Here is a 24021-nt window from a genome sequence, read left to right as displayed (position 1 = left end):
GCAGGAAGCCTTCTTCTCCCTCTCCCATTTCCCCTGCTTGTGTTCCCTCTCTTGCTGTCTCTTTCCTTGTCAAATACATAAATAAAAATTTTTTAAAAATTGCTTAAAAAAGGAAAGAAGCAGATCTGAAAGGACTACATATTGTATGTACATTTTGAGGAAGGCAAAACTATGCAGAGAGTAAAAGGATCCGTGGTTGCCAGGGATCTAGGAGGAGAGGGAGATGAGTAGGTGGTGTGTGGAGAATTTTTAAGACAGTGGAACTACTCTATATGACAATATTATGGTAGATACATGTCATTATACATTTGTCCAAACCCATGTAATGTACAACATCTAATGTAAAGTGTGGACTTTGAATAATAAAAAAAGGTTCATCGATTATAGTAGGTGTGCTACTCTGGTGGGGGATTTTGATAGTGAGGAAGACTGTCCATATCCAGAGGCAAGGGTATAAGGGAAATCTCTATACCTTCCATTCAATTTTGCTTTGAACCTAAAACTGCTCTAAAAACAAGGTCTGTTTGGCTTGTAGCTGGCTTCACCTATAGGGATAATATCATTTGAACAGCATGATTTAAGTTAGGGCATTTTTTCTGGGAGACCTCAGTTAATCCTTACAACTACCAGCATCATTGTTATTAATAGCACACACACCAACCTGTTATTAAATAAAAGCACTACGCTATGTACCTCATCTTATTGACTATGCACAATGATTCTAGGATATCAGTTCCGCTATCACTTCCATTTTATAAATCAGGAAAGGTTTAGATATGTCAAATAGCTTGCCCAAGGCCACACAGCAAGCCAGTGGCAGAAGCAGGAATCCAATACAGTGACTGTTGACCTGACTCAATTTTTGATCCTTTCAGCTAGAGTCTACTACAGTCTCTCTGCATGCAAAGGTGTTACACATAAATTTATTAACTCCTGTCAACATCTTTGCAAGGATGACTATGTGTCCTATATTAGTAGAAGCATAATTTTGAATTCTACTGGCTGATTACTTTTTTCTTTTTATTGCTATATTTCTAAAATGATATGAAAAAATTAAAGAATATTTTGAAATATAATTCAGCTATAATTTATCAACATAACACTAAAGATATTATCATTTGTTACCAGCCTATATCCATATATTTACATATTTTACCTATTTGTATCATATGGTTCCCTTTCTTCCTTTTCTTTCTTTCTTTCTTTCTTTCTTTTTTTTTTTTTTTTTTTAAGATTTTATCCATTTATTTCAGAGAGAGAGAGTGAGGAGAGCCTGAGCAGGGAGGGAGTGACCGAAGCAGGGAACCTGCTCAGGATCTGAGCTGAAGGCAGCCACTTAACCAACTAGGTCACCCAGACGCCACTCCTGGGGTTCCCTTTCACTTAGAATTATATCTTAAATATTTCCTTATGTTTGTAAGTAGTTTTTATATATTTGTTTTAATGACTATAGTCACATCACAATTAATTAGAACATTTCTCTTGTTACTTCCACATTTGCCAACTGTAGGTAAATCTATACTTGCTACTTTTTGCCATTTCTGTTAAAGTATTTCCTTGGGAATTGCCAAGGAGGGAGATGCTAGGACAAAAGATAGGAATACCTTCTTAGTACTTGGTTATATGTTGTCATTTTGCTTTTGTAGGGAATCACACAAATTTATTATGCCACTAATACTTTGAGATCATACCAATTTTCTCACGGTCTCACCAACATTGGATATTCTCATTTTTAATTTTTATTATTAAATAGGCATAAAATGGTACAATTTGCCTTAATTTGTCTTTGATCACCAGTGAGGATGGATTGTTTTTCTCATGCTTTAACTTATTATGTAAATCTATTTTTGTGTAAATTGCTAAAGGAAGGTATGTTTTAAGAGGGACAAGGGAGGAGATGGGGGTAAAGTTTGGACCATTAAACCCTAGGTGAGAGACCAACCACCAGGGAGCTCATTTCCAGGATTTGAGTTCCTGGGGCTAGGAAGAATAGCCAACTTTGGCCTGGGAGGGGCCCTCATAGACTTCAGTGCTCAGCTATACTGACCACATTTCTTCTCCCCTATGCTTTATTTGAGGACTTGGGTGAGATACCAGAGCTATTTGGAGTTTCATCAGCTAAAATAGAGCTATCTTTTTTATGCAGGCAATGTGGGTGAACCATCTATCTTCCCATAACAACCCTATCAGTTGCGCAGCCTTTTAAATCTTACAAAGAGCTTGTATAGCTATTACCTCATTTGATCCTGACGCAGTCCTGGAAGGGACAGATATTATTTCCATTTCACAGATTAGGAAGCCGTTATTGTTGTCATTATGAATAGTCCAGGAGTGACCAGTAATTCAGAATGGTCCTTGATGGGTGGAGTTGGTCCTTTTCTTTCACACAGAAAGCACTGGAGAATGATTTTCCTGCCCCCACTCCTCCCCTCCCACCGTCATGATATTTATGAAAGGCTTTCCAGCTCTTTGTCTTCTTGGCAGGATGGCTGTGGCCTTTTGTTGATGGAGGAAACATTGAAGGCCTTTGTGTAGAAACAATGGCTGTTTGTTTTAGGAGATAGTATTGTTATCTCAAAGGTGCACCTGCGACTGGCCCTGTTTAGGAGCTGTTCTGAGGTAGGACAAGCCTGGGTCTGGTCACCACGCAGTTGGGGAGGAGGACGGAGACCCTTAGCCTTTGATGACTTGTGTCTACACACCAACTAATGTCAACTGAATATCCCTTGTTTGTCACTGGTTGTAAGGAAATGCCTACCTCTATTCACTCTGCCTTTTTTGAGTGGATTTCAAGTTTTGTTTGTTTGTTTGTTTGTTTGTTTTTTGGATTTCAAGGTTCTGTCCATAGATTGGTGGAATCTTATATTGATAGGGGAGGTTGAAGTAAGTTTGGAGACTAAGAAAAAGATGTCTTTTTTTTTTTTTATTGGAGACATAAGTGACATACAACATTGTATTTGTTTTAGGTGTAAATCATAATGATTTGATATATGTATATATTGGGAAATGATCACAGTTAGTTTGGTTAACATTCCTCACTACACATAGTTCTTGTTTTTTCTTGTGATGAGCATTTTTAGGATTTAGTCTCTTAGCAACCTTCAAATACACAATACAGTATTGTTAAGTTAACTGTAGTCACCATGCTGTACATTACATCACCATGCTGGATTTGTTTATCTTATATTTGGAATTTTGTACCTTTTGACCACCTTCACAAATTTCACACCCCTCCCCGCCCGCACTCCTATGTCTGGCAACCACCAATTTGTTTTCTGTATCTATAAGTCTGATGGGTTGGTTTTGGTTTTGTTTTAGATTCCACATATACATGACATAGAGTATTTGTCTTTCTCTGGCTGACTTCTTTCACTTAGTATAATGTCCTTAATGGCCATCCATGTTGTTGCAAATAGCAGCATTTCCTTTTTGATGGATGAATAATATTACCTCATATATATGTACCACATTTTCTTTATCCATTCATTTGTCAATGGACACTTAGGTTGTTTCCATGTCTTGGCTGGCTATTATAAATAATGCTGCAATGAACATAGGGGTGCAAATACCTTTTTTGAGATAGTGATATCATTTTCTTCAGATAAATACCCAGGAGTGCAATTGCTGGTTCATACAGTAATTCAAAAAAATTTTAATTTTTTGAGGAACCTCCACAGAAGATGTCTTTCTTGACTAAGCATTCCTAGAATTGACAAGGAAAGGAACAGAAATATGTTGGAGGTTCAAAAACTGTCTGTGGGTGAGCTCCTATACCCTATGTGACTGTAATGATGGCAGAAGATAATTGGTCACATAGAGCCATGACATTAGTGAAGGTGCAATGGTGATGGAGAAAACATGGGACCTAGAATAAGATGACATGGTTCAAATGACGGTACAACCAGTTATTAACCATTGCCTTTGGTAAGCTAGGTCAAGATACTTAAATCTCTGGAAGCCCTGATTTCCTTATATATCAAGTAATGATAATGACTGCCTTTTGAGATTGATAGAAACTAAGTAAGTACAAATAGTACAATGCCTGGCATATAGTGGGCTTTCAATAAATATCAGTGATGTGGAATACCACGTCAAGGTATAAATTAGGAAAATACTGAAATGTAAAGTTAAATCCACCGGAAGCCTCAGATCTGAGAAAGCATCAGGTTAATGCTTATCAAGGATCAGAAAGACTGGGCCCTCTAGAAGCAGTTGCCAGGGATCAAGACTGGCCATGGGATCATGATTTCATGCTTTTCCTAGCATGCTCTATTACCCATGGCCCATCCAGACACAGAGAATTACAAAGTCCTTCTAGTACTAGGGTGAAGTCATCTGAGTCACCTCAACCTAAATAATAGGGATTTAGGTCCCACCACAGGCTTTGGCCTATATCTGCTGTAGCAGGATTCCCTGGTGCCCCAGAATTCCGAGGACCTGGATCACTGTTACAAGACTGGTGAGCCTGGACCTATTGTCCAATGCTAGGCGACAACCTGTCATGTAGTTTTCCCACATATGGGGCTGTCATTGGTCTCTAGGAGTACTGTACATTTAAATACCAGCTCTTGGAATCAGGGAAGGAATTTTTACCAATAACTATGCTTTGATCAAGTACAAGAGAGCAGGCAGCTGTAGCTGATAAAATCTAGATATTCTAGATTCTTGTAGATGAAACCAGTCTGGGGTTCTGCGATATAAGTAGCCAGAGAAAGAACAAGGAGTTCACATTCATAAAGCATGAGTCTGAGTATTGACTCTCTCTTGCCAGCTGAATGGCCGTGTGCAGATCATATAAATTTGAACTTCATGATTCATAGTGTTAAAAATAAAACCACAGATCCCAAATGGTGTCACTTATGTTAAGGCCCCATGTCAGTAAATCAAGACTTAATACCTATCAAGACTTAATACCTTACCTAACTGCAGTTTCAACCACCCCCCCCCAAAAAGGTAACCTTTAACCAGTCAGCATTGGAATTTCTTGGTCAGCTCTAGGAAATGTGCAGAGAGATCCCTTCCATTCCCCATAGAAGGGCTACCTTGCCAAAAACAAGGGCTTCTTTGCTAATAATTTCCTTTTTTTCTACTCCCTTTGTACCTTTAGAAAACTTTCCTTTTCTGCAGCCCTTTGGATCTCCCCTCTACTTGCTAGATGGGATGCTGACTGATGCATGGTTTAACTAATAAAGCTAATTATATCATTAAAATTTATTTGATTGAATTGTGAAATTTAACATTAGGTAAACTGCTCATGGGCAAGGTCAGACCATATCTAATAAGCTACTGGGAGACATTGCATGGGAAAACACTTTGAAAACTATGGAACATGGGACACAGATAAGGGATTATAATAATATTGATAATTGTCTCTTTACGCTATTAGGTGGTAGCAACAATAAATCTAGGATTTTGGGGTGCCTGGGTGGCTCAACATGTTAAAACCTCTGCCTTCGGCTCAGGTCCTGGGATTGAGCCCCACATCAGGCTCTCTGCTCAGCGGGGAACCTGCTTCCCCCTCTCTCTCTGCCTGCCTCTCTGCCTACTTGTGATCCCTCTCTCTGTGTCAGATAAATAAATAAAATCTTTAAAAAAAAATAAATCTAGGATTTTAAGTTGAGGCAGATCATTAGGCCTGTGTGTAGGTTCTAGTCACAGATATAAGTTAAAGGGCAATGTTCTCAAAGATGGGCTCCAAGGAACTCTGGGGCTTCCTGAGGCCCTTTCCCTTACTTAATTACAAATTTGTGAGAGATCATATTTTCTTCATATACTTCAACAAAAACAGCATATAGCAGCAGATTGAATTCTGAAGCAGATATGGGAATCCAGCAATCTTCTCTAAAGCCAGATATTTAAACAGACTTGCAAAAATGTTAAACGATCCCATTTTTCTCACTGAATTTATTTGTTTTGATTTAGAAAATAGTTGTTTTTCATAAAAATATATTGTTTATGTATATGTATATGGGGTTTGTTATTTTAACATGAACATCATTTTAACATAATTTTAACATAATAATAATTATTATAAATGTCTCAATTTTTTCTCAGTTTTAATTTCTATAAGGTAATTACTGTTAGTTATAACCCAAATAAAAACTTTTTGGAGTTCCTAATAATTTTTTAAGAGTTACAAAGGAGTTCTGAGAATGAGAGGTTTGACAACCCCTGGTTTGGAGAATGAGTTTGAGTTTGAGGTAGTCAAATCAGATTCTTTTTTTTTTTTTTTTAAAGATTTTATTTATTTATTTAACAGAGATCACAAGCAGGCAGAGAGGCAGGTAGAGAGAGAGAGAGAGGGAAGCAGGCTCCCCGCCGAGCAGAGAGCCCGACGTGGGACTTGATCTCAGGACCCTGAGATCATGACCTGAGCCGAAGACAGTGGCTTAACCCACTGAGCCACCCAGGTGCCCCAAATCAGATTATTTCTTAGCATGGAGTGCTCAACAAATGAAATGTTGAGAGCTCATTAGCAAAGGGTTCAAACTAAGGACACGATCCTGGCTATTCACACATTCAATTCCTTCAGACTTTCACGAAGTCTCTATTACATAGCAGACTCTTCTAAAGGTTAAAGACTTTGAAATACAGGAGATACACCTTCTGCCTTCAAGGAGCAAAGGAAACCAATGTCTGTAAACTAGTAGTGACCTGCATTGCTACTGATGCTATGGCAGGTTGGGTGTGGGGGGCGGGGCGGTGCTCCAGGATGATGGCAAGATGTTAGAGGACAAAATGTTCAGAGAGACCTGGGAACTCTTGTGGGTCTCAGAAACAGGCAGCCATTCAAGTCTGAAGAGACCCAAAGTCATTGCCATTTGCTTGTGTTTTTTGTTTTGTTTTGTTTTGTTTTGTTTTGTTTTGTTTTAACATACTGGCGCTTAGCCTGGAGAAGGCAGGGGTGGGAGCTAGAGCCAACTAAGGCCTCAGGCTATGAATATGCAAGAGCTTTGCCAGAGTCAGAGTTTGGGAGGGCAAGTATGAAAGGAAAATATAAAGCAGGGTTTCTCCTCATTTCATTACAAAAGAATTTTACCCCCTCTACCCCCAAATCATGGGAATATCTTTATTAAAAGTTTAACTACTATAGTTCTTGTTTTAAAAACAAGAGTCAAATAATATGGAAAATATTAAAGGCCACTATTATTAAACACTATTAAGAGTCTGGTATATATAGGGGTGCCTGGGTGGCTCAGTTGATTAAGCATCTGCCTTTGACTCACATCATGATCCCAGGGTACTGGCATCGAGCCCTGCAACCAGCCCTGCAACCAGCCCAGCAACCAGCCCTGCATCGGGCTCCCTGCTCACTGGGGAGTCTGCTTATCCCTCTGCCCCTCCCACTCCCTGTCAAATAAAAAAATAAAATCCTAAAAGAGAGTGGTATACATAATTTTGGCCATTTTCTGAGCACATATAAATAAATATATTTGAATTTTAGGGAAATGCACCGGTTTTATAATCCTCTAGTGAATGCTCTGAGGATTTAACCCTTCTCTCATTTCTAAGTTGCAATTGTCTTCTGCCTACTTTCCATCTTAAGAAACAGGAGGCATTGGAATCCAATTTTAAAGGACCTAATAGGGGGCGCCTGGGTGGCTCAGTGGGTTAAAGCCTCTGCCTTCAGCTCAGGTCATGATCTCAGAGTCCTGGGATTGAGTCCCGCATCGGGCTCTCTGCTCAAGCAGGGAGCTTGCTTCCTTCTCTCTCTTTGCCTGCCTCTCTGCCTACTTGTGATCTCTGTCTGTCAAATAAATAAATAAAAATCTTAAAAAAAAAATAAAATAAAGGACTTAATAGCATTAATTAGAATATGTGGGTGAAAGAAGGAATTGCCCAAGGAGAGCAGTAGCAATAAGAGGATTTGATTTCTTAATAGGGAACTTCCTACTAAGCAAAGGAAAAGGGGTTTTGTATACTCAGTAAATAATTTTAACCAAGAGCTCTGTGGTTAGATTTGACTTTTCTTAACATAGGAATTTTGTGCTGTCCATTTGTTAACTTCAACTCTTTCCCCCTAATTTTCTTAGAAAAATTCCTTTTCCAAAGTACCCACCTGCCATGGACGTAATCCTATAAAAAGCTTCTGTTTGGATATTGATTTAGCGGTAGTAACGGTGCGTAAATAAAATAGAAGTTTATTTCTTTCTCCCATAGCAAGCTGAACTGTATAAGAAGCCCTGGACTGGGGGCACATGGGTGGATCAGTCCATGAAGCTTCTGACTCTTGAATTCGACTCAGGTCATGATCTCAGGGTTGTGAGATGGAGGCCCGGTCAGGCTCCAGGCTGAGTGTACTGAAGCTCTGGACTGATGGGGGGATCCACAGTCATGTAGGGCCCAGACTGCTTCTACCTCTTTGGGTTGTCATTCTCAACGTACGGCTTCTACCTCATGCTCCAGCTCCTGCTCTATGTCCCTATTACAGCTATCAGGAAGTAAGAAAGTAGAAAGCACATTCCTTCCTTTTAATGGTATGAACCTGGAGTTTAAGTGGAAGCATACCACTCCACTCACATTCCATTGACAAGAACTTGTTCAAATAGTCACCGTTAACTAGCTACAGGGGAGGCTGGGTAATGGGGCATTTAGTTTGGCAGCCATGTGCCTCTACATAAAATTGTGTGATCATGTAAGAAAGGGAAGGAAACTATTGGAGATGACTAGTAGTCTATGACAAACAGGGGGAGAAGAACTCTTGTTCATAGTTTGACGTGGGAGGGACAAAAAGTAATGGAACCCAGAGAAACCAAGGTGCTTATAACCTCTCTGATAAAAAATCATCAGGGAGGCTGATGAGACCTGATTCTTTTCCATAGGGAGTGGGAACTAAAGTGTTTTCCTAAGTTATTATGAAACTATTATCAGATGCTGATGGGGAGGCATAAGAAGTGACTATTTCAAGGCATTGCATTTTATTTCACAAGAAAGAAGAATCAGCCTGTAAGAGTAAGAGTTCTATTCCCAGTGGGAATAGAACAGTGGGAGTTCTATCCACACAATGACTGTCAGGGCTGGGTTTGGAGGCAGAGGGAAGAGACCTCCAGATTTCTAGAGAAGCATCCTCCATACTTTTTCTCACAGCTATCCACTTAGGAAGGAGTGAGTTTGAGTTTCAAAAACTTGAAGGCACAGAGTTTCGAACAGATGAGTAGTATAGACATATAAAGGAATTATAATTATACAGTTGCTGGCAGAAGCACTCCAACTCTTCAGAGTTCTTTGTCAATTAGCTGACACTCTCCTGCCCAAGGAGAGTGTTGTTAGAAAATGACAGCTAAGTTCTATCACACGGTAATTAGGAACAAGAAAGGAACTCAGTAGCATATAATGGCCTATATATAAGCATCTGGGAAAGTAGGCACACAAAACAACTGCTGACTTCTTGCTGTTGCCCTGAGCTGGGAAGGTCTTCCAACAGTTCAAAAGAGAGAACAATAATATTCAGGCTCTACTATAAACATTGGAATGGATAAAATCAGGTTATTATCCAAGCTCATGATAATGATGATTAATAATAATTATTATAGTCATACTTCTTTAATAATAATATATTTATGCCCCACCTATGTCTAAAAGGAACCTAAGCCAGCTTACATCAAAAAGCACAGACACAATAAAATATAGTCCATTAGAACTATAATAAAAAAGACATAGCAAAAAAAAAGTGGTGAAAGGGGAGAAAGAGAACTGGTACCAGAAAACCCAAGATAAACAAAAGTATAGCAAATAAGAATAAAGCCTGGGGTTCCTGGCAACCAAAGCAAGAAGACATAAATAGGTTGCTCAGTTCTCACTGGTACTAAGAAAAAGCACACCACTTAATAAGGAGACATTAACTCTAGGAATATTTGGCTTTGTTGGATTTTATATGAGTCATGGAATATCATAATAGATAAAAGCAATATCCAAGACTGATGCTACTTCTTTTTTGACTGTGTTTTATATCTGCCTCCTTTAAAATCCATATTAAATCCTTGTTCTTAAAGCATTCTTAGGAGTAGGGATATATTTGTATACTGTACATACATATGTACATATACAATTTTGCATTCTGTGTTTACTACCATTTCAATGGCTGTGTAATACTCCATTAAGTGGCTCACTGATATCATAGTTTCCTTCAATATTGTCTCTTTGTAAGACATTTAGGTTGTTTACAATCTTTCGATACTATGAACAACCCAGGTCATGTTTTTGGGCATATGAGTTTTTCCTTCTTTGGGACTTAGCTATGTCAGAGTATGACTCTTGATACAGATTTATACACAATTATATGTTTATACCAGAATGAAGGAATTTGGAGCTTCCTTTAAGATGGTTATATTTTGAGTTTACCAAATGCTTTTCGCAATTCACGTCCTAACTCAGATATTAGACTCTTCAAATAGTTTTCTTATAAGAAAGCCTTATAAACTTGTGTAAAATACTAAAAGTTTGGGGGCACCTGGGTGACTCAGTGGATTAAGCCCCTGCCTTTGGCTCAGGTCGTGATCCCAGGGTCCTGGGATCGAGCCCCGCGTTGGGCTCTCTGCTCAGCAGGGAGCCTGGTTCCCTTCCTCTCTCTCTGCCTGCCTCTTTGCCTACTTGTGATCTCTGTCTGTCAAATAAATAAATAAAATCTTAAAAAAAATACTAAACATTTGGCTTGATTTTTGGAAGGAGAGTCAGAGTCCCTGATTAGAAAGATTTGAGTGATAGAGGGTATGGTAATGTATTGTATAGTGGCTAAATTCCTGGTCTTTGGAGTAAGGCAGACCTGAGTTTGAATCCAACTTCTATTTACCTGCTATATGATCTTTGGACAAGTTATTTAATAGCATAAAATGCAGATGGTAGTTCCTACTTTATGAAGTTTTTATGGGCTTATTGGATAATGTGTGCAAAGCCCAGTGCACAATAAGTGTCAGTGATGTCAGTTATTGTTATTATTCAGCAACTGTGAATTCGATCTGAGGCTTAGGTTAAAAAGCATGATATAGTGTATGCAAGAGAACTTGATTTCTGCCCAAGAGAATAAAAATCAGTTACTCTGTGCTGGATGGTGAGACCAACACCTTGTCTCTGATTCTTCTTCTTCTTCTTTTTTAAAGATTTTATTTATTTATTTGGCAGAGATCACAGGTAGGCAGAGAGGCAGGCAGGGATGGGGTGCGGTGGGAACAGGCTCCCTGCTGAGCAGAGAGCCCAATGCGGGGCTTGATCCCAAGACCCCAAGATCATGACCTGAGCCAAAGGCAGAGGCTTAACCCACTGAGCCACCCAGGCATCCCTTGACTCTTCTTGACAATGTTCTCATACAGTCATTGTCCAGTGTCTGAAAACTTCCTGCAATGAGGCCCTCACTATATTTAAAAGTTAGTAATGTACTGATACACAGACATTCCATATACTGAGTCAAATTCTGATTCCTTCCTGTTTCCCCTCATTCCCTGGTCTAGTGTTGCTTTTTGAAATGGAGCAATTCTACTCCTTCACTGGACCTTCAAGGAAGGAACCAGGGAGGCCCCTTGCAGGAGCCCCTCCATGTGATCCTCAGCAGGTAGTCCGCGTTGACATTCTCAGGGATGAAATGGATGTTTGCGAAGTGGTCCATTTCATAATTTGAAAGCGCAAAGTGGTCAGGAAATTCTTCCTTTGGTGGAGTTTACTCCATCATTTGATAATGTTCCTCCTATAACTTCTACTCCTTGGATATAGCTCAGTCCTAGGAACAGAACAGAATTAGTTTGCTGTGGGAGCAGTTAGGTTTGCATTGGAATCCTGGCTCTTGGGCGAGTTTCTTCAGCTATTTGCAACTGGAAAATAGGGATGATAATAATAGACACACACACACACACACACACACACACATACACACACACACGGTGCTGTTGTAGAGTTAAATGAAATAGGCATGTCAGGATGTCAGGATGTCAGGCACTTTGCAGAGGGCATAAAATAGATGTTCTGAGGTAATAAATGGCTACTCTGGTCTATTATTTCTCCTGATATGGAGAACGATGAGGGGTCCACTGAGTGGATGGATGGAATGGATACATTGAGTCCCTATCAGATTCAGAAACCTCTGAACCAGATGTTCTAATTAGATAAGCTGGTTTTCCATGGTAAGGTCAAATGATTTACCTGAAAGGAAATTAAGAGGGTGGAGTGGGGGAAAGGAGACAGCAGGTAAGATCATTGAGTTGGTTTCAATCTTTTTTCTCCTACAATATGCTGGAGGGATGTGGTCAGCTCCCATGACTGCCAGTGGCTCCATAGGACAATAGACTCAGTGGTTTTCCCTTGGGGTGAGGACGAGGTCCTCTAAGAGGTCTAGGTAGTTTGTAAAAGCTTTCCTATCCCTCCCTATCTCAGAAGGAAGGTTCTGACAGCCTCTTGGGAAAGAAGTTATTTCTTCTTCCTCACTCCCACTCATGAGAATCATGGAGACAGGCACTGGGAAACACCCTGCCTTCTTGACAACTCCATCAAAGACAAGTGGGATTATGTAGCAACAGGTCAAGGCAGTGGTTCTAGTATGGTCCCAGAACCAGTAACAGCAACATTACATGGGAATGTATTGGAAATGAAAATTATTGAGTTCCATCCTATAGCAGACTGTGTTTTAATAAGCCTTCCAAGTAATTCTGATACATGCTGCAGTCACCATAACATATTATGATGGGGAGAGACATAAGAGACATAAGATTTCACATAATCTAGCAATCCTGGACTTTTTCTGCCCTGCTTCTGGGTTCAGATTGCAGTAACCTCCAAGCCCGATACTCATCTGATGTTCTGGATGGTTAACATATTAGGAAGATTGAGCTGTGCTATCAACATTTCTACCATCATGTTGTGTAAGAGTTACTGACCAACTGTACTTGCTCCCTAGGGCAGCTAAGGACTAGCTTTGTTTCTCTTACCCAAGACTATTAATTTATTACTCTCTTTGGACTGAGGAACATTCCAGCCTCCTTCCAACAACTATTAAATAGGAATTATTCTTGACTATTTTAGTGACTTTGCTGCCAGGTATCAAATATGGAGTCATAATACTTTATTTTCTTTGAAAACTATTAATTTGTTTCATTCTACTCCTTTTGTGGTTCCCCCACCACACTTTTGGTTTAGCCTAACAAACACTTATTGAGGAAAATATTAAATACCGGGCACTTTGCTAAATGAATGAAACGTAGTCCTTGTCTCCTGAGGAGCATATGATGGGGTGACTTGAACTAATTGTTAAGCACTCACTGTGTTCAATGCATTCTAAAGACATCATCTTTCATCTTTATAATATTACAAGAAAGATATTGTGTTCCCCCATTTAGTAATGAGGAATCTGAGGCTCAGAGCCCAAGACTATATTGTAAGTGACAGAGCTAGGATTTGAACATAGGTCAGTCTGGCTCCTAGGCTCATGCTCATTCAACAACAATGAATTCATTCTGAGTGTATACATGAGCAGGACAGGTCAGAATACTATTACATCTTCTCTTTTGTATAATTAAATTTTAAATGTTAAGATGTACTAAAAAAAAAGTTCATTCTGGGGACACTTGGGTGGCTCAGTGGGTTAAGCCTCTGCCTTCAACTCAGGTCATGATCTCAGGATCCTGGGATCAAGCCCTGCATCGGGCTCTCTGCTCAGCAGGGAGCCTGCTTCCCTACCTCTCTCTGCCTGCCTCTCTGCCTACTTGTGATCTCTCTCTCTGTCAAACAAATAAAATAAAAAATCTTAAAAAAAAAAAAGTTCATTCTGGGACATCTTTCTCAATAGGTGGTGTTTTTTTTTTAAATATTTTATTTATTTATTTGACAGATAGAGATTACAAGTAGGCAGAGAGGCAGGCAGAGTGGCGGGGGAAGCAAGTTCCCCGCTGAACAGAGAGCCCATGCGATGCAGGGGCTTGGGGCTTGATCCCAGGCAGAGGTTTTAACCCACTGAGCCACTAGACGCCCCTCAATACGTGTTTTTAAGGATAGACACCAATGACCCAGCAAGGTGTTTCACATGTTAGACTTTGAGTAATGTTTGCTTAATGAATATAAAATGTGTCTTTAGAATAATCAGGTTGGTAGACTGAAATATGTTCTACCAAGTGTCTATCTGGGGTATGAGATATAGTAATTTGAATTTCAGAGAGGTGGGGGTGTGGCTAAGCACCCCTCATCTCCTAAGACAAGTACAAAATTTGCTGAAATATGAGTTAACAAGGAAGAGAAGGTATCTGGGTAGAGAAGGTATTGAATAGGTAGTACACAAGGCATAAACCATAATTTACAAAGTTTTATTTATTTTTTTAGAAGATTTTATTTATTTATTTGACAGAGAAAGATCACAAGTAGGCAGAGAGGCAGGCGGGGGGTGGGGGGAAGCAGGCCCCCTGCTGAGCAGAGAGCCCGATTCGGGACTCGATCCCAGGACCTTGAGATCATGACCTGAGCCGAAGGCAGCGGCTTAACCCACTGAGCCACCCAGGTGCCCCAATTTACAAAGTTTTAAAATGGTTTCTTGGTCTTTTCTGTTTACATGTACTTCAATTAAAAAGTTACAAAGAATACTGAATTTCTGAGTGTCCGTGGGCATTTGACCAGGTGAAATCATTTCTCTCAAAAGACATAGTCTTTACTACTTGGGTAATAATCAGAGATGTTATGCTTCCATAATGGTTGACAACCAGTTCAGAGCAAGTTCATACTGAGTATAATTTACAACTGGAGAAATGGAAGAGAAAAAGTTACAGCAAGGAGTACCACCTAGTGGCCATCAAGAAGCTGCAACAATTTAATCAGGCTTTGGCATTAGGAAAAATTCAGCACACCGACCATCCTTCTAACTCTGTTGTGCGCTCTCAGCAGACAGAAGCTTGACTTCCAAACCATTTCCTAGATCTGGAAAAGTTGAGTGAGAGTCCTCCAGATACTAAGCACAGGTAATCACAGATTTTAGTCAGAGAGAATTAAAGTTGTTTCTTGGACTTAATAGAGTGGAATGGGGAAATGTGAAATCATAATGCTTCCTTCGCTGATTTCCCCCTGGAAAAGTGTGATATTGCTTGTGCCCAATCCATGACCACTCATCAGTCCCTCTTTCCTACAAGACTATAGATGAGCTCCAGGAGAGGTAGAAACAAATGCGACTCAAAATTTGAAAAGGAAATTTTTTTTAAAGATTTTATTTATTAGAGAGAATATACGTATGAGAGAGAGAGAGAGAGAGAGAGGGAGAGTGTGTGTGTGTGTGTGTGTGTGTGTGTGTGTGTGGCAGAGAGAGAGAGAGAGCAAGCAGGGGCAGGGGGAGAGAAAGAAACAGACTTCTCACTGAGCAGGGAGCCCAACATGGAACTCTATCCCAGGACCCTGGGATCATGACCTGAGGCGAAGGCAGATGCTTAACCAACTGAGCTACCCAGGCACCCCTGAAAAGGAAAATTCCTAAAGAGAATTGCTCACAAGAGACTGACAAATCCTACTTTAATTTTTTTATGTAATTCTAGACTTACAGAAAAGCTGCAGGAATAATACAAATAATTCTTATATATATTTCCCAAATACATACATTTTACCATGCTTACATTTCTTTTATTGCTTTCTTTCTCTCTTTCTCTCTCTTCACACACACACACACACACACACACGCATGCACACACACAATCTGAGAATAAATTATAGATGTGATGCCCTATTGTTTCTAAATACTTTAATGTGTAACTCTAAAAATAAGGACATTCTCTTACTAAAGTCAGGAAATTATCATTGATTCAGTATTATCATCTAATGAACAGACCTTATAATTTCATCAATTATTCTACTAATAGACTTTATAGTAAAAGAAAAAAATTATTGCCCAGGATTTAATCCTAACTAAATGCACATATTACATTTAGTTTTTATGTTTCTTCAGTATTTTTATTTTTTTATTTATTTTTAAAGATTTTATTTATTTATTTGACAGAGAGAGATCACAGGTAGGCAGAGAGGCAGGCAGAGAGAGAGGAGGAAGCAGGCTCCCTGCTGAGCAGAGAGCCCGATGCGAACTCGATCCCAGGACCCTGAGATCATGACCTGAGCCGAAGGCAGCGGCTTAACCCACTGAGCCACCCAGGCGCTCCTCTTCAGTATTTTTAAATCTAGAACAATTCTTTAGTATTTCTTTATCTTGCAGGACTTGGCTAAGAAATTAAGCAACAATATCATATACTAACAAACTTTAAACTATAGAAACAACAAAAATCTATGAGTTCATGCTGATGCATATAAATGACTAACTAAATGAGGAAGAAGGGAAAGTTCTTCCTTTTTTTTTTGAAAGTTTTTTTTAAAGATTCTAACTAACAAATGCAGAGGGAATGATGTAATGGAATGAGAAAAATCACAACTTGACAACCATGGTAGTAATAATCAGGCAAAAGTCATTAATGGATATTAAAACTAGTAGGTAAAAGATTGATGAATAATAGGATATTTGCACAATTTCAAAGTATTTCCCCACAAAATACATACTGATTACAAAGAGAAAAATAATTTTACATTGGAGAAAGCTGGAAGACACTGCCTTAACAAGGGATGAAATTTAACATCACTAGTAATGATACAGTTAGATGATGTGTACCTTCTGATAGGAAGCTCTGAGAAGGACAAACATCACTTTTTGGGTATTCTTTGCCAAATGTATAACCTGATTTTAAACACAAGAAAACACCAAGCAAATATAAATTGGGGAATAGTCTATAAAAGAAATGGCTTATATTCTTCAAATACAGAATTTTAACTGAGAAAACTAATAGCTTCCCTTGACAGCCCAACTTTAGACTGGATGTATGGGTTAGGGTGGATAAGGAAGATTCAGTTCTTCAGGGCAAAAGTCAGGTCATTCTTTGGTCTGGGGATGCTCTGAGTCCTTCCATCAGGAGACAACTGTGCCCATCAGGATGCCCTGGAGCCAGAGGAGTTATGCCTTCCCCCCATTCCCATTGCTATGGAGTCATTGACTCCAAGATCCAGGAGACCACATCTCCATTGTAAGGTGTTTGGCCAGGACCTTGGAGTACTTTAGAATTCAGAGGTACTTTCCCAAGGGCATAGATATAGGACAAATGAAAGGAAGCACTACCTGGTGCAGAAGATGGAAATATCTTGGTTCTGGGGAATAAGAACTAGGAATTTAAACTGGTTTAAGAAGAGAAAAATTAATTTTCAGAATGACAATATGAAGAGACAATTTCTGAGTGGAGTTCAGTCTTTCTGAGGTAAGTTGAGAGTAGAGGAGGAGACCTTGTAGTCTACCATATTCCCTGGTTTCCCCAATGCCCTATTAGCCTTCCCAACCAAATCTAGGGGTGGGTAGGTCCATTGGTGTCCCAACTAGGTAGGCATCTCTGGCCCCAAGGCAAATGGGCTTTCCTGTCTCCTCTGGAGAATGGATATGGGAAGCAGTGAGCAGGACACAGTCTCTTGGGTTGGTTTCTAGTGACCTATGGAATGACAAGCTCCAGTGCCTATTATTATACCAAAGTGATGTCCGAGCTCTTCTTACATACCCCGTCAGACACCGGAGTCTCCTTCCAAGCCATCAGCAGCATGGCGGACTTCTGGGACGTGAGTATGAGATCACCTCTACCTCTCTCCTCTCCTTTTCAATGGCCTGAAGCATAAAGTCACAGGCCAGGCCTCAGGAATGTCAGACAGTAGACCAGGCCATATCCAGAGACCAGATCATTCTGGGACAATGCTAAGTCAAAGGGTCAAGCAAGAATCAATGGGTCAGAATAGAGCTTAGGTGACGGTAGATGAGAGACTGGGATGATGGTCAGGAAGTCAAGCCAGTAGTTAAATTAGAATTGAGAGTCAGAGGTAAGGCTGAACTTCAAAATGCATTTTGAATAAAGGATAGCACCACATCAGGTCAAGAACTGGTCAAGGTTCACAGGTCAGCTGAGGAGTCCAACAGAAGCAGATTAGAGACAAGCTGGAAAGTCAAGGAGTGAAAGCAAATGTCATTCCAAGAATAAAGTTCAGGATGAGGCAGGGTCAAGCTCAACCCAGCTTGTGGTCTAGTTTGCCCAGGGCCCACTACTGGACAGTTTGTATTGGACCAAATGGTACAACAACCAGAGCCTGGGCCATGGCTCCCACTCCTTCATCTACTATGAGAACATGCTGCTGGGGGTTCCAAGGCTACGGCAGCTGAGGGTCCGCAATGACTCCTGTGTGGTCCATGAGGACTTCCGTGAGGACATCTTGAGCTGCTACGACGTCTACTCTCCAGACAAGGAAGAGCGTCTCCCCTTTGGGCCTCTCAATGGCACAGCGTGAGTGAGTCCCCCTACCAATGTTGCTGGGCTTGCTTCTCTGAGCCACCATCCTGAGGTCTGGAAACCATTTCCACTTAGTCTTAAAGAGCCTTAGGGGAGTGGAGGGTGGGGAGCATCTCTCTAGAGTCCCATCTGTGACTGTTTGGAGATCTTTGTTTTGGTTACTCAGGAACAGAGAAGGTACATTAGCAAACAGACCCATAGCTGCTAGACTCCTTTCCACACACAGATAGCAGTCCCATTTGCCATACTCTGGAGGCAGTCCTGCCAGAGAAAGCATCCTTTCTTGCCCAGATGTTCTTAGAGGTATAGAGCATGGAGGAAACACTGATGTTGCCACTTAAGTCATTACTGAAAAATCTGACCCTTGGACCTGATAGGGGAAGCAGCAAGAAGTTGAGGATGGATAAAGAATTATGAAAGAAGGGGGAAAAGGATGGGTAAGATATGGAAGAAGGGGAAGGATGGAAGCGCTCAGGGAGGAAATTTGTGGACAGAACAAGAATCATGGGGCAAAGCAGCCAGGTGCACAACCACGAGAGCAGAAAGGGTCTTTTTTGGGTTATATGAGCCAGGTGTTTCCCTAGTGTGGACTACTCAGTCTGGGATCAAAAGTAGGGCATGGGTTTGTCATCTATAGTTTTGGGGGACATGATGAGAAATCAGGAGATTTATATTTGAGTTTCAGTTCAGCCACTAACTAGCTGGATTATCTCAGACATCTCTGAGTCTTAGGTTCCTCATCTTCAAATGTGGATATTATTTACCCTCCTTTCTCACATAGTTGTTAGTATCAAGCAAGATAATATATGTGAAATGTATATATAATATATATGAAACTGTGAAGTCCAGGTGATCATAAAGTGTTGTCTTGCCTTGGGAGATCAGCTTTTGGACTGGCTTAGACCTCTCTGCTCAGATGGCATCTTCTGTGACAGGTGGACATACCATTCACAGGATGAGCTGGGGGGCTCTTCTCACTGGGGCCGGTTGACAAGCTACAGTGGAGGTGGCTACTATCTGGACCTTCCAGGATCTCGGCAGGCCTGTGCAGAGGCACTCCAGGACCTTCAGGAGGGCCTATGGCTAGACAGGGGCACTCGGGTGGTCTTCATCGACTTCTCAGTCTACAATGCTAATATAAATCTTTTCTGTGTTTTGAGGTGGGTCCCCTTTCCCTATTTTCTCTCCATCCATGGTTCCTGGTTCCTTTCTATGCTTGAGCCCCCTCCTTAAACTTGTACCCTATAGTGGAGGTGTGGAGGAGAGGGGATGGGAAGAACTATCCCAGTCCAGGCTTCACCGGGGATCTTCCTCTCTTCCCACAGACTGGTGGTAGAATTTCCAGCTACAGGAGGTGCCATCCCATCCTGGCAAATTCGCACAGTTAAGCTGATCCGCTATGTCAGCACCTGGGACTTCTTTATCATTGGCTGTGAAGTCATCTTCTGCATCTTCATCTTCTACTATGTAGTTGAGGAGATCCTGGAGCTCCATATCCACCGGCTTCGTTACCTCAGCAGCATCTGGAACATTCTGGACCTGGTGGTTATCTTGGTGAGGGATAGATATCTTATACTTGGGACATTTTAGAAGGAGGAAGGGGCTCTATGCTGTTGGGGTCTCCAAGTTCTTCCTTTTGGAGTGTCAAGTTTTCTTTATGACTTCTGGTCAAGTCACTGTGTTAAAGCTCCCAAAGCCAGAGGTTGATGATGTTCCCCTGGCTCAGCTCCTGGGAAAACCCTGTCTCCCAAATGCCCTCTCCCTCTGACCTGTGATCAAGCTGACCTGTGAAACTTTTCTTTATGTACTTGTTATTTTGTTCCTCTTCTGTCTTTTGCCTTTATGACCTCTGGAACCCCTATGTTCTCTCTTCTCTTCTATTGAAATATTCTGCCTCTTCTCTTCCTCTTCCTCCTATGAACAGGACATATTAATTTCTTGACCAATGCTAAGAAGTGGCTGGAGAAATAAAATTACTTGGCTCCAATTCTCTGTGATCCTTTATAACCTACATATTTACTACTGGCTCCATAGCCTTCTCCTTGGAATTAAGACATTCCCCTATCACCCTATTCAGTTCCATTTGAACCTGAAATAGTCAACAACTTGGAAGGGAAGGATTTTTTTTTCCCACTTGACTTACTTACCCCAGCTCCCCTAGGACCTTATCATTGAACTTCCCTTGAAATCCCGACTTCTCTGACACCTCTGACCTCTGTGATGACAGCTATCCATTGTGGCTGTGGGCTTCCACATATTCCGAACCCTTGAGGTGAATCGGCTGATGGGGAAGCTCCTGCAGCAGCCAAACATGTACGCTGACTTTGAGTTCCTCGCCTTCTGGCAGACACAATACAACAACATGAATGCTGTGAACCTCTTCTTTGCCTGGATCAAGGTACGTTGGGATCCCTCACCCCCAGCAACACCTCAGGGCACTCATTTTCCCTCCCTCGGTACTTGTCTCATTTTCCTGGTCTGGTTTGGCAACTCTGGTGACCTCCATAGGTCCCTGGAGTGGACTATTCAAAGCTTTTCTCTCTTTTTCCTTAACTGCTTGGTTCAACATGGCCCTTCCAGATATTCAAGTACATCAGCTTCAACAAAACCATGACACAGCTCTCCTCCACGCTGGCCCGCTGTGCCAAGGACATCCTGGGCTTTGCTGTCATGTTCTTCATTGTTTTCTTCGCCTATGCTCAACTCGGCTACCTGCTTTTTGGAACCCAAGTGGAAAACTTTAGTACTTTCATCAAGTGCATGTGTGTGTCTTGGCCCCTTCACTCCTCCCTGGCCCCTCACCCTCTGGCTCTGTGAATGTGTGTATCCTTGGGGAATCTGGGTGTATGTGTGCAGGCATGTCTGTGGTTAAAGCATCTGTGTGAGGATCTCCAGAAGCTCTGGTGTATGTGCTCAAGTATGTCTGTACCCCATTCTGTCTTTATCAGCTTGGAAGTGCAATGAGAGGTCTGTCTGAGTTCACCGAAGAGCAACAATTAGGAAAGTGGCTTGGGGGTATGAATAGGGGTCAGGGTTATGATTAGGCTCTGGGTGAAGCCCAGAACCTTGTCTCTCAGTTTCACTCAGTTCCGGATCATCCTTGGGGACTTTGACTACAATGCTATCGACAATGCCAACCGCATCCTGGGACCTGCCTACTTTGTCACCTATGTCTTCTTTGTCTTCTTCGTGCTCCTGGTGAGGGTCCCTCTGAGAGGTGGGGAATTGGGAGCCTGAGGGGTAGAGACATAAAGGACCTGAGGGTGAGATTTTGCCCCCGACCAGGTTCTCTACCCAGGTTTAAGATGGGCATCTCAAATCATGGGTGGAGAATGAGGTGGGGGAGCTCTGGGTCTCCTGAAAGCTGGCTAATGTGCTCAATTTTGCTAGCATAGTCAGGCAATTTGCAGAGTATCAGGGAACATGCAGGCTCCCTCAGTAAAGTGAAACCTCTATTCTCCAAGGATAGAAAGGGAGAGAAACGTGCCCCATGAATAGAAGTGGTTGAACTTAGAAGCTTCTATATCTATTCTCTCCTTCCTCTAGGACTAACTGGCTATTTCTATCACCGTTGCTTTATACTGTCTCTTTCTCTCTATCAACTAGGAAAGATCTGGGTTTAATATTTATTAACAAAGCCAGTAGGTTTCTTTATTTGATCATGGTTAGGGATAGATGGGTTAGATTTGGGTTAGATGGTAAAGATTGCAAAACTGTACTGTTAGTGAATAGTTGGCCCTTATATGGAGGTGAACTCTTGCATATGGTGGGGTACTGTTGTAGTCAGGTTGTTGCAAAGCAACTGAGTGAGGAGAGCAGGTGGATGAGGGAGCTTGATCCACCCCTAACAGGATTGTGCTGAACAGGGATCTTGGGACCCTGAGATGTGGGGGTTAGTGGGCTGCAGGGCTCCAATTGAAAGCAGATCCAGGTCCCCTCTTTATCTCCAGAATATGTTCCTGGCCATCATAAATGACACATATTCAGAGGTCAAGGAAGAGTTGGCTGGACAGAAGGATGAGCTGCAACTTTCTGACCTCCTGAAACAGGTAACCACTCAGTATCCTTGAGCCACACATCTGAGTCAAAGCCAAGGTCCAAGGCTCTGTGTCCTGGTCTGTTTCTGACTGGCATAGGACCCTGTGCCCACCCTTGTGTGGTTTTGATTATCCCTGGAAGCTTGGCATCCTGTGGGTAGGGAAGGGGGCAGGAGATGATGAGAAGGCTATGGGAACTGGTACCTGTCTCCTTTTCCCTTACAGGGCTACAACAAGACCCTACTGAGGCTGCGTTTGAGGAAAGAGCGGGTTTCAGATGTACAGAAGGTCCTGCAGGGTGGGGAGCAGGAGATCCAGTTTGAGGATTTCACCAACACCCTGAGGGAGTGAGCAACCAGAGATCCAACCTTCTCTGATATTGTTTTATAAGTCCTTGGCCCTCAAACATATACCCTTTGCCTAAAAACCTCGGATATTGGCCAATGGGCCTACAACCTTGGCTTATGGCATTTAATTTTGGCCTATAGATCTCTGATTCTGACCTTCAGAATTGTGCCCTTGGTTTAAAGTTCTCTGACCATATTCTAGAACATTCTGGACCTCACTAAACAATGCTTAGGACTAACATAATAATATAATTTCTTCATCATTACATTACATTTCTCACTCCCACAAAACTCGTTGGTTCTGTGCTCCCCAACAAATACTGGCCTATTCTCCTAGCCTTCCTGTTTCCCAGGTAAACATAGGAACAAACACTGAACAAATATATTGTAAGCACCAGTTGTGAGCCAGGCAGTGAGTAGAGCACACTATAAATTAGACAAAATCTTTGTTCTCCAGGAGCTCATACACCTGTAAGCAAATAAACTGAATCACAGAAAAAGTTCAACAAAAAAAATGATTAGAAGAGAGCGAGCCCAAACTAAAGAGAGTTTTCAATTCTATTTTTGAGCTTAAGGGAAGGCTTCCTGGAAGAGGTGATGTATGAATACCTACAGGAGGATGAATAGCCTACAAGTAGACAAGCAGGGGAAGTCCATTCCAAGAGATGAAAACATACACAAAGGCATGGAGGTGTTAAGTTGAACAACATGTATAGGAATAATAAGCAGCTAAGCAATGCTATGTATCAAGTAAAAGTGGGGGATAGAAGGAGAGGAGACCAGTGGAATAAACAAGGGCTACATTGGGAAAGACCTTGAATACCACCATTCTGTCCAAAGAATAGAGTGCTCAGTAGGGATTTTAAGAAGAGAAGGGGTGTATTTAGACCTGTACTTTAGAATGACTATTTACTATAGTTGCATTATAGAGGATGGATTTCAGGGGAAGACGGTAAAGGGGAAACCTTTTACCCAGGCACGCAGAGCATGAAATCACTGAGCTCACAGCCACCTTCACCAGGCTTGATCAAGATGGGAATCACATCCTTGGCAAGAAAGAGCAAGAACAAATGCAACAGGACCTGGAGGACAAGAGGGTGGCAGTTGGGGGCATGGGTTATTTAGGGGCAGAGATTTTTCAATAATTCCTATAGAACATTAGGAGGGCCTGAACCTTGTCAGCAAGACTAAGAGAAGGAAGACATTGATTAAAACAGTTTTGGGGGAATAAAATTGCCAGACCTTGGAGATCCTGGCTTTCCCACATGGTCCCATTCTTCCCCAGAAAGCAAGAGTCAGTGAGTCTGGAAAAAAAGTGGGGAGTCAGTA

At 41.4% G+C, this 24021-nt stretch overlaps 1 protein-coding gene across 3 annotated transcripts in view; it reads left to right on the top strand.

Moving 5' to 3' along the window:
- The window catches only part of PKD2L1 (polycystin 2 like 1, transient receptor potential cation channel), a 155858-nt gene that overhangs the window by 129660 nt on the left and 2177 nt on the right, over positions 1 to 24021 (top strand). For all 3 annotated transcript variants that reach the window (XM_032313038.1, XM_032313039.1, XM_032313040.1), the window contains 9 exons: positions 17462 to 17589; positions 18049 to 18302; positions 19244 to 19468; positions 19634 to 19862; positions 20536 to 20706; positions 20889 to 21070; positions 21386 to 21506; positions 22259 to 22357; positions 22571 to 22692. In XM_032313038.1, coding sequence (XP_032168929.1) covers positions 17462 to 17589; positions 18049 to 18302; positions 19244 to 19468; positions 19634 to 19862; positions 20536 to 20706; positions 20889 to 21070; positions 21386 to 21506; positions 22259 to 22357; positions 22571 to 22692 — 1531 coding nt within the window. The remainder of the gene's footprint in view (positions 1 to 17461; positions 17590 to 18048; positions 18303 to 19243; positions 19469 to 19633; positions 19863 to 20535; positions 20707 to 20888; positions 21071 to 21385; positions 21507 to 22258; positions 22358 to 22570; positions 22693 to 24021) is intronic.

Source organism: Mustela erminea, chromosome 14 (assembly GCF_009829155.1).
Source record: "Mustela erminea isolate mMusErm1 chromosome 14, mMusErm1.Pri, whole genome shotgun sequence".
Taxonomy (NCBI): Eukaryota; Metazoa; Chordata; class Mammalia; order Carnivora; family Mustelidae; genus Mustela; species Mustela erminea.
Note: the sequence above shows the minus strand (reverse complement) of the source record. Positions and strands in the feature narration are given on the sequence as shown.